Raw genomic sequence first — 14,468 nt, 5'->3', positions numbered from 1 at the left:
TGAATGAAGCAAGTTACTAAACCTGGGTAGACGTCACCACTCGAACAATGATGGGTCCTGACATTTAATCAGGGGTACATGGTGTTCCATGAAGACAGCTGCCCTTGGCGTGTGCTGCCTTCACTTCCTCCCAATTGCCTAATAATTCCTTTGAAACCACCAAGTCCAACTGTTCTTTTATTCTTTTGGGTGCCAAGCACCAGCTAGGGAGAAAATAAGGAGACTGGCGTTCCAGGTCCTTCCTTCCTTAGCATTTTAAGTTAATTCCCCAACTGGGTAGCATGTGGTATAAATTGCTTTGGAGTATCTGTTAACCTGAAGTTCTCTGTAGAATAGTTCCCCTGCCTACTACTTAAGCAGCTGCTAATGGGTGGAGACCCCCCTCGCTCCCACCCCACTTCCTGCCTGCTGATACTGCTTAGAGCTCCCTGGCAGCTTCTTGAGCAGGGCTGTGGGAAAGAAGAAGGGAGTCCGACTCACCTGAGGCTGCCAAGACCCAAGGAGCACAGGGTTGGGCTGCTAGAGCAGATGGTATCCGCTCAGATGAAGTCAATCCTAATTAAGGGGAAAATTTTTTTTTCAAGTTTCAAAAGGTTGCCTTAATTGCGGTGATATTTGGCACTTGAGTAAAGATTGAACATCCTTGCATGGCCCTAGTCTTTGTTTTGTTTCCTATTTCCTTGAATGAAGGAAAAAGGTGGTGAGGAATAGGAAGAAAAGAGAAGAAACACTTCTCGAATGCCCTGCTGAAATGGAGCACCTCCCATGAAATCTGTTCAAGGGAATTTTGATTTATTAGACTGGGAGAGTTACCAATTAGAAGAAAATTGTGGACCTCCTCCTCTTTCGTGGCCTCCTCTTTATCATGGTGAAGCTGGTCAGGGCAGCAAGGAGGGGACAGTGGAAAATAGGTATTGGGCGGCCGTCCTTTATCAAGGCAGCATGTAACCTGAGGGACGCAACTGGGACAGAGCGCCACAGAGCACTCATGGGAATGAGAACAGTGAGTTATCACGACAGCCCTGCTCACGCCTAATGTTCTTTGTCTCTCCTCCGCCCTCAAGGAGCTTCCCCACTGAAGCCAAGTAAGAGCTGCTAATGGGTTGCATGTGTTAAGGCCTGTCTAGAACACGGGAAACACCCTGCCAGCCTAACTCAAGACTGCCGTACGTGCGCGTGGTCCCCGCTCACTGACAGGAGTGCGCGGTGTGTCAGCTGTGTGCGTGTATGCAGGCAGGCAGTTTTTAAGTGCGGGGAGAACAGGAGCTTGTCTGGCGTTATTTCCTTTGCAGAATCCACTGAACTGGACTCATTTTTAGGTATTTAGACAAAACAAAAATGTTCAGTATATTACAACCTTCGACGAGTCAGACGTGATCACACACGTCAGCATTTATTTCCGACAATGATCAAGATTCAGTTGCTGAACTGAGGTGGCGCTTAATAGGCAGTACTGATCAAGGGAGAAGGTGTTAGTGGTACATAGTCACCCAACATAAAGTAACGGAACTGTGCTTTCTGAAAAAAAAGAAAAAAAAACCTGAAAGAAACAGATGACATGATGAGAATAGCAAATTTGGATCTAGTTCTTGAAAAATAACTTGTAGTCATTTTTGGCAATTGTAGCTATTTCTTATTTCTTTTGTCTAGGACCCACTAACTCCAAAGCCTTTCTCCATTGACTAGCACTTTCTTTTATCCAAATAGGAGATACCTTTTTATTAATCTGTGCCTGGGTTGGAATAATCCAACTGTTAGGTGTGCTCGCTTCAACATTTGTATGGCCAAGAATAATGATTACTTTTCTTCACTCTGAGGCCTTGTCAGCTTGTCAAGAAGTGTGTGCATTGGAGGTGGTGGATGGGGTGGGGAAGAGGAGGAAAAAGGAAAGAAGAAAGGAATTAATACAATGATCAATGCATTTAAAGGTTATACACTTAAAAGTTTGAGTCCAGGTTTAAAAGTAGTGCATATTTATGTTAAAAAGCACAAAAAATACTTATTTTATATAAATAAGTGTGTAAAGATATTAAAAATGGTCTAGACTCCAGAGCAATACCGATATAATGGCTAATACCGATATAATGTAAGCTACATTTTATAGTACCATATTCAAAAAGGCAAAAAGAAACATGAAATTTAATACTGTATTTCATTTATTTTTAATTCTTTAACCCAATACATCCCAAATATGGTCATTTCAACATGTAGTTAATGTAGAAGTTAGATGAGATATTTTACACTCTTCAGATTTGGTCTTTAAATCTCGAGTGTATTTTATGCTTACAAACACACTTCAGTTTGAATCAGGCCATTTCAAGCATTCAATAACCACGTATGGATCGTGATTTCCTTATTGGCCTGTGCAGGTCTGTCATTCAGAGGAATGCATAGAAACTTCTAAATTGTGATTGCCTCTGGAAAGGAGACTAGAATAGGGAGCGTGGGAGGTAAGCGTTTAAGGGAAGGGTTTTGTGTAGTTAAATGTTTAACATGAGAATATATTCAGCATTACCTATGAATATTTACTTTAAAAAGTAGCACTTTCATCGTAGAAAATTCAGGAAATACAAAACAGTATAAAGAAGAGTATGTAATCCAAAAGAAATGTTCTATGGCTTTGCCAGGATCAAGTCTCCCTTTAAGGAGAAGGTTCTCAGCTGATTTGGGTAGAAATGACTTGCCGGCCCATCTTAAGGCTCAATGTTGCACAATTCAGTTTCCATTACTTCTTTTATAGTAGCAGAAACCTGTGTTGTTTTTTTTTTCCTGCTCTATGATTTGTTAAAAAAAGTTGAAACCTTACATGCAGACTATTGAAGAACGTTTATGAACAGAGCTGTCTGAACAGGAAGGCCACTGGTGAACTGGCAAATCTGGCCCAGGGTTGGAGAGAGAGAAACCTATCATGCTTTGTACCATTTCTTAACATGGCCTTGAACAAGTTTCATGCAGTTCCCTTGATGATGAAACGATGGCTGTCAGTCCAGCTGTCTTACAGCAATGCATTTTTTTTTCTTTTAAAGATTTTATTTATTATTTATTTGACAGGCAGAGATCACAAGTAGGCAGAGAGGCAAGCAGAGGGAGAAGGAGGGAAGCAGGCTCACCGCTGAGCAGAGAGCCCGATGCGGGGCTCGATTCCCGGACTCTGGCATCATGACCTGAGCCGAAGGCAGAGGCTTTAACCCACTGAGCCACCCAGGTGCCCCACAGCAAGGCATTTGTATGAAGTGGCCAGTAGCACAAGCTCCAGAGGCCCATCTCTGTCACCGACTATATGGCAAGATCATGTTTCCCACTCTGACCATAGTTCTTCCCTATTTTTTAGAGAAAAATAATAGTAATAAGGTTGAGATGTGTATGCAAAGCTGTCAATGCAGCCTATCATGTAGTGATGGTTTAACGTGTCAGTAGTTGTTATTACACATTTTTATGAGAATTTAAATATAATATATGCAAAGATCTTAACATAGAACCTGGTACATGGTAGGAAGTCAACCAATGGTAACTATTTCAAGATGCAAGTTGATATTACAAATGCTTAAAGTTACATAAAGACCTTTATCTTGAGCTAGTACCCCAATTAATACTGAGCGGCCACAGCTGACGCCAGCCGTGGGCACGTGGACAGCTTACTGAGCGTGGTCAATTTCTCCCTCAGTTCCCGCTAGGCAGTGCTCAGGTGCCAGTAGGATCCATTCAGCCAGAATACTTTATCAAGGCTTAAGGGCTGGCAGCCTAGTTACAGCGCCTATGGACAAGGTCTTTAAACTCGGATGCAGGTCTGCTGTCATGAACAGAAGTAGCCGGATCTCTGTCAGCTGTAAACAGCCAGCAGATAGCAGCAGAAGCCAGAGACTGACACACACACACACACACACACACACACACAACATTTGAAGCCACTTTGGAAAGATTCCCACCACAATCGAGCTATGCTTCCTCTGGAATAGTTGTACAAAATTCATGTGTATTTGTGTTTTGAGGGGAGTGGGAGTGGGAGAGAAAGAATCTTAAGCAGGCTCCACACCCAGCACTGAGCCCAACACGGGCATCGATCTCAAGATACTGCAATCATGACCTGAAGCCGAAATCAGGAGTCCGACACTTTACTGACTGAGCCACCCAGGTGCCCCAAACATGTATTCCTCGTCAAGCCTGCTTAATCACTTCACCTGGAGGTTGTGAACGAAGCTCATTTCCAGCCTTTTCAGTTAATTATAGCTACCAGTTGTGGGGGAGCACTGAATGGATGGGCTGCGGGCAGAATTGCCACCTTTAAGAAAGCAGAGCAGTTTCCCCCGAGGCTGGTTCTGCAGCGAGATCACTGTGGTTGTTTCCGCCAGTAGCGGATGTTTCCAGGCAGCCGGTCTACTCTTCAGCCCTTCTACCCTCACGCCTTAGAGATGAACCACTCTGGAGTCCTACACGGGAATTGTGGATTTTCCTATTTCCCCAGCCAGAGGAGGTGAGTCAACATGGTCCTTTAAAGACGAACATCTCCCAGAAAGTTGCTTGAGCTGGGAGAAGCTCTACAGTGGAGACCATCAGCCTAGGGCGACCATAGTGGACATAAGTCTTAATAAGCCATTTAACATGGGGCACCTGGGAGGCTCAGTCGGTTAAGCATCCGACTCTTGATTTTTTGGCTCAGGTCGTGATCTTGGGGTTCAATCCCAGGCCCCCCACGCCCACTCATGAGGTTGTGTGTTCACTCTTTCTCTCTCTGAAATAAATAAATCTTCAGAAAAATATTACATGTAATATCTTGTAGGCAATGATAGGGTGGGAAAGATGAAGTGTGGGGACTGCCGCAGTCTCAGGGAACACAGAGCAAAGTCTCGAAGGAGGTTGTGGGAAGTAGGCAGATATCTCCCTTGTTCCTATGGGGAGGGCATGGCTGGCAAAGGACCAGAATGGGGTCCTCTGAAGAATGGGTTCCTGAACGGGGGCCCCTCTGGCTGGGGTCCAGGAGCAGGACTGGCTGAGAGCAGAGGCTGTGTCTGTGATATTCTTGGAGTCCCAAGTGCAATTCCCATGAGGATTTCCAGGAATGGCAGGTGACTCGCTGGCTTGGGCTGCCTGGGTTCTCCCCTCTGTGGTCTAGGCTTGATTCCCTCGCCAGTCAGAAGTCTGTTACCCATAAAATATGCCTTCCCACTCAGTGTAGCCATAAACTCTCCTAAAAATACAAAGAAACTGTGGTTCATTTGGTTCCTGATACTTCCCTCATCTCCTTCCAGCTTCTGTGTAAAGTATTTCAATAGGTGTGCTTGTCTTGCCTCCACTTTTTAAATTACCACCATATCAGTCAAAGACTATAATCCCTGCCACACTTCCTCCAATTCCAATACCAGAATCTTGGCCAGCATCTTAAAATTCACAGTGAATAAAGAAAACCGGTCTCTAATTTAAATATGCTTGACCTTCTGTGGGGAGCAAAGTAATCACAGCTTTGTCATGCTCTGGTTTGGTTCAGTGGGTGTAAAAACATGTTCAAATAAAATCGGGATAGACCCAAATTTCCCCCCGTCCTTCAAACTAAACCCGAGCAAAGTGTTGTTCTGGTTTGTAGTCTCTTTGGCTTAGGGCTAGGCTTGCCTGAGATTTTTCTACTGGAGATGGTTTGCATATCCAGTCTTGCCAAAAGTGTGACTTTATAGCTTGTTGTCCTTATAGGACCTTTCTCCCCTCTAACTGGGTGCATCGTTTTTAAGCTATAGACTTATAAGACCTAGAAGTCCCCTATCACTTGTGCTAAGCCAAGTGGTGCTTGGCTGGCATGCTGTCTGCAAGCCTGGAAAATGTGAATTTCTCCCCAGGAGCAAAATCTTGGATGAATTGTTTCCCAGTTTTTCTCTCCACTTTGAAATGCACTTCAAAGTTATTATTTGGCTAACGGGTTATGTTTTCCTTCCCTTGAGGTCTATAGGATTTGCCTCTGATGTGTGGATGCGGGACAGGTTTTCCTTCTACTCATTTTTATCTACATTACATATGAACATAATCATTCTCACCCCCAAACATGAAACTAAGGCTTAAGTGAATTGCAAAAGCCTGTTTCCCCTCTACTTAGTCTTGAAAGACGCTCAACCCAAGAAAGGAATAATTAGTCTTCTACCTTTATAATTGTAATTTTAAGGTTCAGTGAACAGATAGCGAATGTGTCATTGATAGTAGAATCTTTAAAGATAGGGGTTTTTTGTTGTTTTTTTTTTTTTAGTTCAGGGTCCGATTCTGGTTTTGGATAAACACCACTAGATATAATTCCAAACACTTTCTTCTGGCAGTTCAGTAATCTAGTAGGGATCAGTTAGATCATTTAGGAGTTCACAAAGCTTAGTGATTGTTTTCTCCACAGGCAATCGACAAGTGTTTAAACTTAGTTATAGTACCTGGAGTCAACATAAAGTAAATAGAAGGACCGCATTTTGTGATTATCTCTTTCAAGAAAGAGGGAAGTTGAGTTAGAGAGTGAGCGTGTGGCTCTGTTTACAGATAGTGTGAGAAGCCAGCTTCAAGGGCATGTCAACATTCGTGATGATGTACTGAGTTAAGTTCAAATTTTTCCTGCATTACCATGTGAAACATTGCCTGGAAACTCTTCAGTATCTAAATTATTTCTTTCCAGTCTATGATTCTTGTGGGCAGAAAAGTGAATTATGTATATGAATCCATTCCTACAGTTATCTTTCAACAATACCTAAGGCAGCAGCCAAGTTGTCTCTCTATTATCATTTACAGAAAATAGACTTCAGTCTTCCATTCAGCTGTGCCAGGAACACTAGAGTTTTGCTTTCAGAACTGAGGCTTTGAAATAATGATAATAGCTACCATTTACAGAACATCTACTATATGCCAGATACTGTGTAAGATGCCTTACATGGTTTTTCCTTTATTTGATTTTTTTCAATTTATATAGTTTTTCAAATTGTAAAAGTATTACATTGGTTTGTCTTCCCCTACAAATCAAGTAATACAGAGCTATATAAAGAAAAACCAGTTGGGGCACCTGCGTGGCTCAATGGGTTAAGCCTCTGCCTTCAGCTCAGGTCATGATCTCAGGGTCCTGGGATGGAACCCCACATCAGGCTCTCTGCTCAGCAGGGAGCCTACATCCCCCCCCACCCCTGCCTGCCTCCCTGCCTACTTGTGATCTCTGTTTGTCAAATAAATAAATAAACTCTTTAAAAAAAAAAAAAAAAGAAAAGAAAAGAAAAACCTGTCAGTGATTTCCACCAACACTCCCCCCTGATCCCAGGGCTTCCGTAACTGCTTGTGCTTCCTTCCACTTTTCCAATGCCCACACATACTTGGTATTTCAAATTCCCCCACTATCCCTATAAGGTGGATGGCTTTCTCTCAGTGTTATAGATAGGGGAGAATAAGGCCTAATGAAATTAGCAGCTCTTAGGAACCCAACGTTAACGTAGAATTCTCTTTCTAAGCAACCACACTGCTTTTATTGGGATCAAGAAATGTGGGTGATCATGACACTTAAGGGAAAGTCAGAAGTGTTTCTGGAACCAGGAAAAGCAAAGCCTCCTTCCGTGGTCCCACTTTTTTCTGAGCGGTCCCCACAGTGTGGTCCCCCTCCCCTCTGCTCTGACAGCGGTGGCAGGGGCGAGGCACAGCGGCAGCATCTCCTCACCTGGGTGTTCCTCCGGGACCGTTAGCAGGCGGCAACTTGGTGTCGAAGAAGGTTTGTGGCGCAGCATCTGGGAAAGTTTGTTTATGGCAAATTACTATCCACTCACAAATTGTTTAAAAAATAGACCTGTTCATCAGATAGAACCTAATTATATCTGGCGTGACCTTTTGTCCATAATCTTGCCCTATTAAAATAAGCTATAGTGATGACTTAGCGAAATATCTCAGCAAAAGCAAAGTTTAAGTGTGGGATTTTGAGCCCAATTCCTCTTCTTTCACTTACAGTTTGTTCTCAAATAAAAGGAAGGGATTATTTTTTCCTTTTTGTCCCCGTAAATTTATGAAAATGCTTCAAGACTTTATTTGAGTAATGAAAAACATAAGTGATCATGTATCTCCTGAGGAACCAAGGTATTTTCCTGCCTAAATGCAGCAACTGGATCTCCTCTTTTTAAACAAAGCAGTGTTTCTCTGAAGTCTCAGATATGGACACTCACTCCATTGTGCGAAGGTCTCATCCGGTTTGCGTTCCAGCTGTGTGACGAAATTCAATGTAACCCCCTATTCCATTGGCTCTAAAACACAACAGAACTCACCTTGTCCTGGGAAGCAAGTAAAGGAAAGCATGTGGAGCGTGCTGCCTTTTGACATGGTGTGCCTAGAGCTCTTCTCTGGCTTCAGGGGTGGAGGAAATTCATGGACACACACCCCCGTGTCTCTACCCACTGGCCGCACTCTGACAGCTACTCACCCGGAGAACAAGCCTGCTGCCTGCACCTCAGTCTGTGATCTCACAAGCTGATCAGAGCCAGCTATGGTCAGTAGTTGGATGGAAGAACTCCAGGCAAAATAGCTCAGGCTGCCATAAGTCGTCTCTGTGATTTGTTGGTAATCCTGGACTCTCCGTGAGTAAGGAAATCAGTGCCCTGGAGTGGTACAAAGAATCTTATTAATCAAGCCTCTTAAGAACTTTTAAAACAGAAATTTGAGTCCATATTTCATAACCATCGTGGAATATTCTCAGGGTGGGTCTAAAACTTATCGGCCTACCTCCCCGAATAAAATCCAAGCAAATGTATTTAAGTTTCTAGAATAGGAGCGAAGTCCTGCACGAGACATTTACACAGCACGCGGCACCTCGTAGGCACACAACGGGTCTTCGTTGAAGAAACGAACGCATGAGAGAACAGAGAGTTCCCAGAATTAGCAGTTGGCAATAGCTAAAATGAAGCCTAAAGACTGAGTTACGTCAAGTGGAAATACTCTGGCAGGTACTAGTGCATGGAGGATTTCAATAAACCAGTGTGGAGAACAGTGTGATATCACAGTCTTAGCCACATTCCAATCTACTTATGCTCCCCTGCTTGCATTCTGGTGCAGTCGACGAGGAGTACGTCTAGGAAAGTTAGAATGCCATTTGGCTCACAACTGGTAACTAAATATGAAAATTGCAGTGACTCTAAATGTTGGAAGGAAACTGAACTGGTAGGTGACCTGCCGGGTTGGATAGTATTGGAATCACTTGGCTGATGATGCTGGTCAGTCACCATTTTTGTTTTGAAATGGAAGCCCGGTAATCAAATAAGTTTAGTAAAATTCTTTGTGTTTACAGAGATCTAGTCAAAATGATTCTTTATTTTCCTATTTAAGCATCCCAGTGGAAATCGTGTTTTGCCTTTCTAATTAAATATTTGCTTACATGTGTGTGACACAATGTTGCACACCTCTGCTCTTCACGGGGAGTTAGAGAACTCTGGTTTTTCTCTATCACAAGGCCCCAAGAAGAATATATTGGGGTTAGGATGTATCTATTACCTGTATCAGTTGGATGATCCAACTCTGAAGCTCTTACCACAAATGCAGAATAAGACTGAGACCACAGAATGAGAACCACACTGGATTAGATGCAGAATTCTGGTTAAGCTATTTACCAGCATTTTTGCTTTAGGCCTGCTATTTAACAATCTTTGTTTTCTCACCCGCAAAATAAGGGAAATATACCCACTGGACACCCTACAAATTGAGAAAAGCAGTCAGATATGTTACAACGGCAAAACCATGCAGAGTATAAAAGTACGGACTTGGAGTGAGAGAGGCACTAACCCTGTGATCTTGAGCAAGTAACACAACCTTTGTTTCCCCATCTGCCAAATGGGAATGATGATTATACCTATCTCACACCCTTGCTGGGAGGATAAATCGTGTGATATATGTAAAGTACCAGACATCTGTGATAATGGTTACTTACCATTGACGAGCACTTACTGTGTTCCAGGTACCTGGTAACACACATGAATGTGCTCTCCAGGCTGTAAGCTGTGTGAGGTGGAGATCCAGTGGGTGACTTTTTCATTCCCAACCTTTGCTCCCCTGCGGCCTTGCTTCTGTAGCCCACAGACTTACCCACTGGAGAATTCTTACCAAGGATGTTATCTCTGAAAGGTAGGGAAGAAGCCATTTTACAGGATCTGCTGCTCTAGAGAAGAAAGCCCCTGGGGTGAGGAAACTCCCTGGAGAAGCGCTCTTGACCCGGAGCTGGATTTGATCAGGCTCAGAGGAAGCAGACCTTTTTGTCTTGCATGAGGCATTTCTGGTAGACACAAGGGTCCAGGGCTCTGGGAAAAGGAAAGGACAGCCAGAAGGAATGAAAAGGAAGAGCCTTGTTATGCATGCCCTTCGTCTCCCTCAAATCAGCCTCCACCCTTTTTAAGGCCCTTGCCTTCAGCTCACAAAGAAATTACCTGTTATTTTATTATTCAAACTATTTTTGTTATTCTCAGCACAATTGCCATTATTATTAACAGCTAATATGTAGTGAATGCTTACAGAGGACAAAAAAATCCACTGACTTAGTTGTATCATCACAGCAATCCTATCAGGAAGATCCTCTTATTTTCTTATTATTGTTACTTTACAGATGAGTAAAGTGAGGATAAATCAGAGCGGATAAAATCCTTGCCCAAGCTAGCAAGTGGGATTGCTGAGACTCTAACCTGGGTCTATCTGACTCCAACCCACTCGCTATCTCTCTCTCTCTCTATCATCTATCTATTTACTTATTTATTTTATGACTTCTCATTTTTTTCTTTCCAAATTATTATACTTTTTTGCATTTTTTTTTAGCGTTCAGCAATTCATTAGTTGCGTATGACACCCAGTGCTCATCACAAAACATGCCCTCCTTAATACCCATCACCTGATTACCCCCTCCCCCAACCCCTCCCTTCTGTAACCCTCCAGTTTGTTTCCTGGAGTCCAGAGTCTCTCATGGTTTGTCTCCCACTCTGATTTCTTCCCATTCAGTTTTCCCTCCCTTCCCCTGTGGTCCTCCATGCTATTCCTTATGTTCCACATATAAAGAAGATGCGGTTCATATACACAATGGAATATGACTCAGCCATCAGAAAGGATGAATACCCACCATTTGCATCCACATGGATGGAACTGGAGAGGATTACGCTAAGTGAAATAAATCAAGCAGAGAAAGACAACCCACTATTTCTAACTACTGTGCTGCTTGCTCTCTGATTTTACTTAATGACTCACAACTAGAGTTCAAGCTCAACCAGGCACTTGAGTTCAAAATCTGCCCTCTGGCTGCCTTCCTCAGAGCAGGAGAGCAGAGCCTGGGCGGTTTGCTCAGCACTTCCAGAGTCTTTCCAAAAGAAATGAACTTCTGCTCAACTTGTCCTCAAGCCTGTTCTGAAAACCAAAATAAATAATTTGTGTTGATAGTCAATGTGCCAGAACACAAACAAAAACGTCCCATTTTGTAGAGCAGGGAGTGAACTTTAACCTTCGGAGAATTTTTGGTTTTCCTATATGAAATGTTTTTATTATTTTAAGATACATTCTCATGTGTCCTTTTTCCTTAAGCTTAATACAATGTATTGTAATTAATCTTAAGTGAAAAGATGAAGTTGAGTGTAGTATTGTAGTTAAGAGTTTTTAAAACATTTATCAGCAAAAACTGTAGGATTTACTATATAAACAAGCTCATATAAATGTATCTTGTTAATTACCCAGCTATAAATACAAGTTGGATGAAAAGCCTTGATTGGATTTGTTCTACTCTGTTCTGCTGATACAACCTTAATTGCACATGATAAAAAACCACTTCTAGTCAGAGAGCACATCAGACTGCAGACCACTCCAACAACCTGCTCCAGTGAAAAAAATCAAACAAACGTCACATCAGTGTTTGCTTCATGGGGAAAAAAAAAAATTAAATACTGAGCATTTCCCCCTATTTCCTATTCAGTCAAAATTTAACGAGGAGCGATATCCTTTGTACCGTACCTCTGAAAGGAAGCAATCACTCAACTTTTCGTTGAAGCCCACGTGAATTGTTGTTCTTGTATCATAATGAATTATAAACCTCAGAGCAAACTCCAGTGAGCACTGTAGCGTGCTCCAAAAGTAGTGATAGACTGGAGGGCAGTCAGGGTATTTCAAGATTGGATCATCAGTCGGAGGGCTGGAAGGAAGTTAAAGGTAACCCACCACTCCCAGTGCCACTGATTTATCATTTATCACAACAAGTGATAAGTACGCTGATTGCCCACCCTCTTGAGGAAAGCTACAAACATCTGCTCTTTGTGCGTGCCCGATTTCTAATCTAGTGCCAGCTTAAACTATTGAGGCAGTGGGATCAAGACTACTTGTAACATTCGCTCCAGAAAATCATAATTAGAAAAGTAAATATGCTGGATTCAGGAACAAAAGGTAAATTCCTTTTGGATTATGCAGTTATGGATTACCAGTTTACCTGGATGGCTAATCCCCTCCATTACTTTGGATAATCCAGAACTGGATGCAGCTATTTACATGTAGGCAGTGATGATAGGTATTACATGACATTAGTTTCACTAATTCAAAGATGTGGGGTTTTTTTGCCAGCATTCTTCCCTTGAAGGCCTTGTATGCATGCAATTTTGTTTACTTATGGAGCTTCCTAATTGTAAAAGCATGGATCTAGGCATGATTATTCATGTTGGGGTGGGGGAGGGAAATCCCTAATAATTCTGGCTTGAAGGGAAGCTCAAAGGGTAATTTACTTTATTTCACGGTCTCAAAGATGGTCTCTCTGGCTCTGCTCCTCTCTCCTGCAGCAACCATCCACAATGAGTTATGCAAGACACATCATTAAGAAGGAAGGCTTGGGACTCCAGGGCCTTAACAAAGGATTTACAGCAACTTTGGGACGTCATGGAGTTTTCAACATGGTTTATTTTGGCTTCTACTACAATGTCAAAAACATTATTCCTGTCAATAAGGTAACTATTTAATAGATTAAAATCCTGGAGGAAGAAGCTCATCAGTGATGATAGCTACATCTGTAGAGTGCTTATCATGTGCTAGTCGCTGTGCTGAACACTCACATCGAATCTGATCCCCACATTACCCTTATTCATGGGGTGTTATCATCCCTATTTAGGAACTGGAAACTGAGGCTTAGAAAGATCAAGTCCATTGTTAGGTAGTTAAGAACTAAGTAGAGACTTGAACCCAATTCTGACACCAAAATTCATCTCCTTGAAATATGCATCATGACCCCTGAATGCTTCCTCTTTATCACTAACAGAAGCTTCTAGAAACTGTGTTATCACTTTTTTAAATCTCAGAAGCATAACTTTCCCGAGAAGGTTGAAATTTTCATGTTCTAAATAAATTTTGAGCTCTGGGGGGAAATTGTCAGCCTAAAATTTAAATTTTACCTAGATACTAAATTTTTTTTTAAAGATTTTATTTTATTTATTTGACAGAGATCACAAGTAGGCAGAGAAGCAGGCAGAGGGAGAAACAGGCTCCCGGCTGAGCGGAGAGCCCTATGTGAGTCTCGATCCCAGGACCCTGGGATCATGACCTGAGCTGAAGGCAGAGGCTTTAACCCACTGAGCCACCCAGCCGCCCCCTAGATACTAATTTTTAAATCCACCTAAGTTAACTAGGGTAAGCAGGAAACCAATTCTTCAAGGATCATTCACTTTTCATGCAAAGTAGTAGTAATTATAAATATATTTTTAATGGTAATTTACAGATGCTAGTAGCCTTTCAACTTCTACAAGTTAAAAGGAGCACATGATGTGCTTTAAGCTCAGCTTCTTTTCATTTATAACAGCACACTTTGCCCTCACCATCATATTGCTTGCTTGCATTGAAAATTTCTGATCCTGGAAGCACCCCCTGGGGACACATTTTGCACATGCAATTTCCCCCAGGGGTTCAGTTTTTTATTTTGCTTTGTACAAAACTATTGATGGACTTTTATAAACCATAAAATGATTTCTAATATGGCTATCACCAGACTGTTCAGTAGAGTTGATTATACCTACCTTTGCCCAGTGATCCCCCATATTCTGGCTCAGGACTTATCTTAAGTAGTAGCTGAAGCCAAGGGATGTTCCACATTAACTGTCTGTTGGTTTGGCCTAATTCACTTGCCAAAATAGTTAACCACATTTTACTGTATTTGGAAATCTCAGTTATTGAGTAGAAGCTCAGGTTTGGTTGGCCTGATATGTGTGATTGTACAGCGTATAGACACCCTTCCCCCACTGACTGACAGCTCTGACTCCAGTGGTCCTCAGAGCCCTCCTTCCATCGAGAATCACAGAAATCGAACACAATGGACACTTTGGGCTGAGTGACATGAGGGAGTTTGACTCTTACACATTGAGATTCTTTTTGGCAGGAATGAGCTAAACAATTTGTGGTACCCAGGACAAAATGAAAATGTAGTACCCTTGTTCAAAAATTAGTAAGAATTTCAAGACCAAATAGTAAGGCAACAAACCGAGCTCTTCTAAGCACAG

At 42.3% G+C, this 14,468-nt stretch overlaps 1 protein-coding gene across 1 annotated transcript in view; it reads left to right on the top strand.

Moving 5' to 3' along the window:
* SLC25A21 (solute carrier family 25 member 21) overlaps positions 1-14,468 on the top strand; it is a 491,716-nt gene that overhangs the window by 450,855 nt on the left and 26,393 nt on the right. Inside the window, exon 7 of the mRNA XM_080808544.1 lies at positions 12,765-12,929. Within this exon, the coding sequence (XP_080664670.1) occupies positions 12,765-12,929 (165 nt within the window). The remainder of the gene's footprint in view (positions 1-12,764; positions 12,930-14,468) is intronic.

Source organism: Martes martes, assembly GCF_963455335.1.
Source record: "Martes martes genome assembly, chromosome: 7".
NCBI classification, from domain to species: Eukaryota; Metazoa; Chordata; class Mammalia; order Carnivora; family Mustelidae; genus Martes; species Martes martes.
This window is presented reverse-complemented; position numbering and strand designations above follow the sequence as displayed.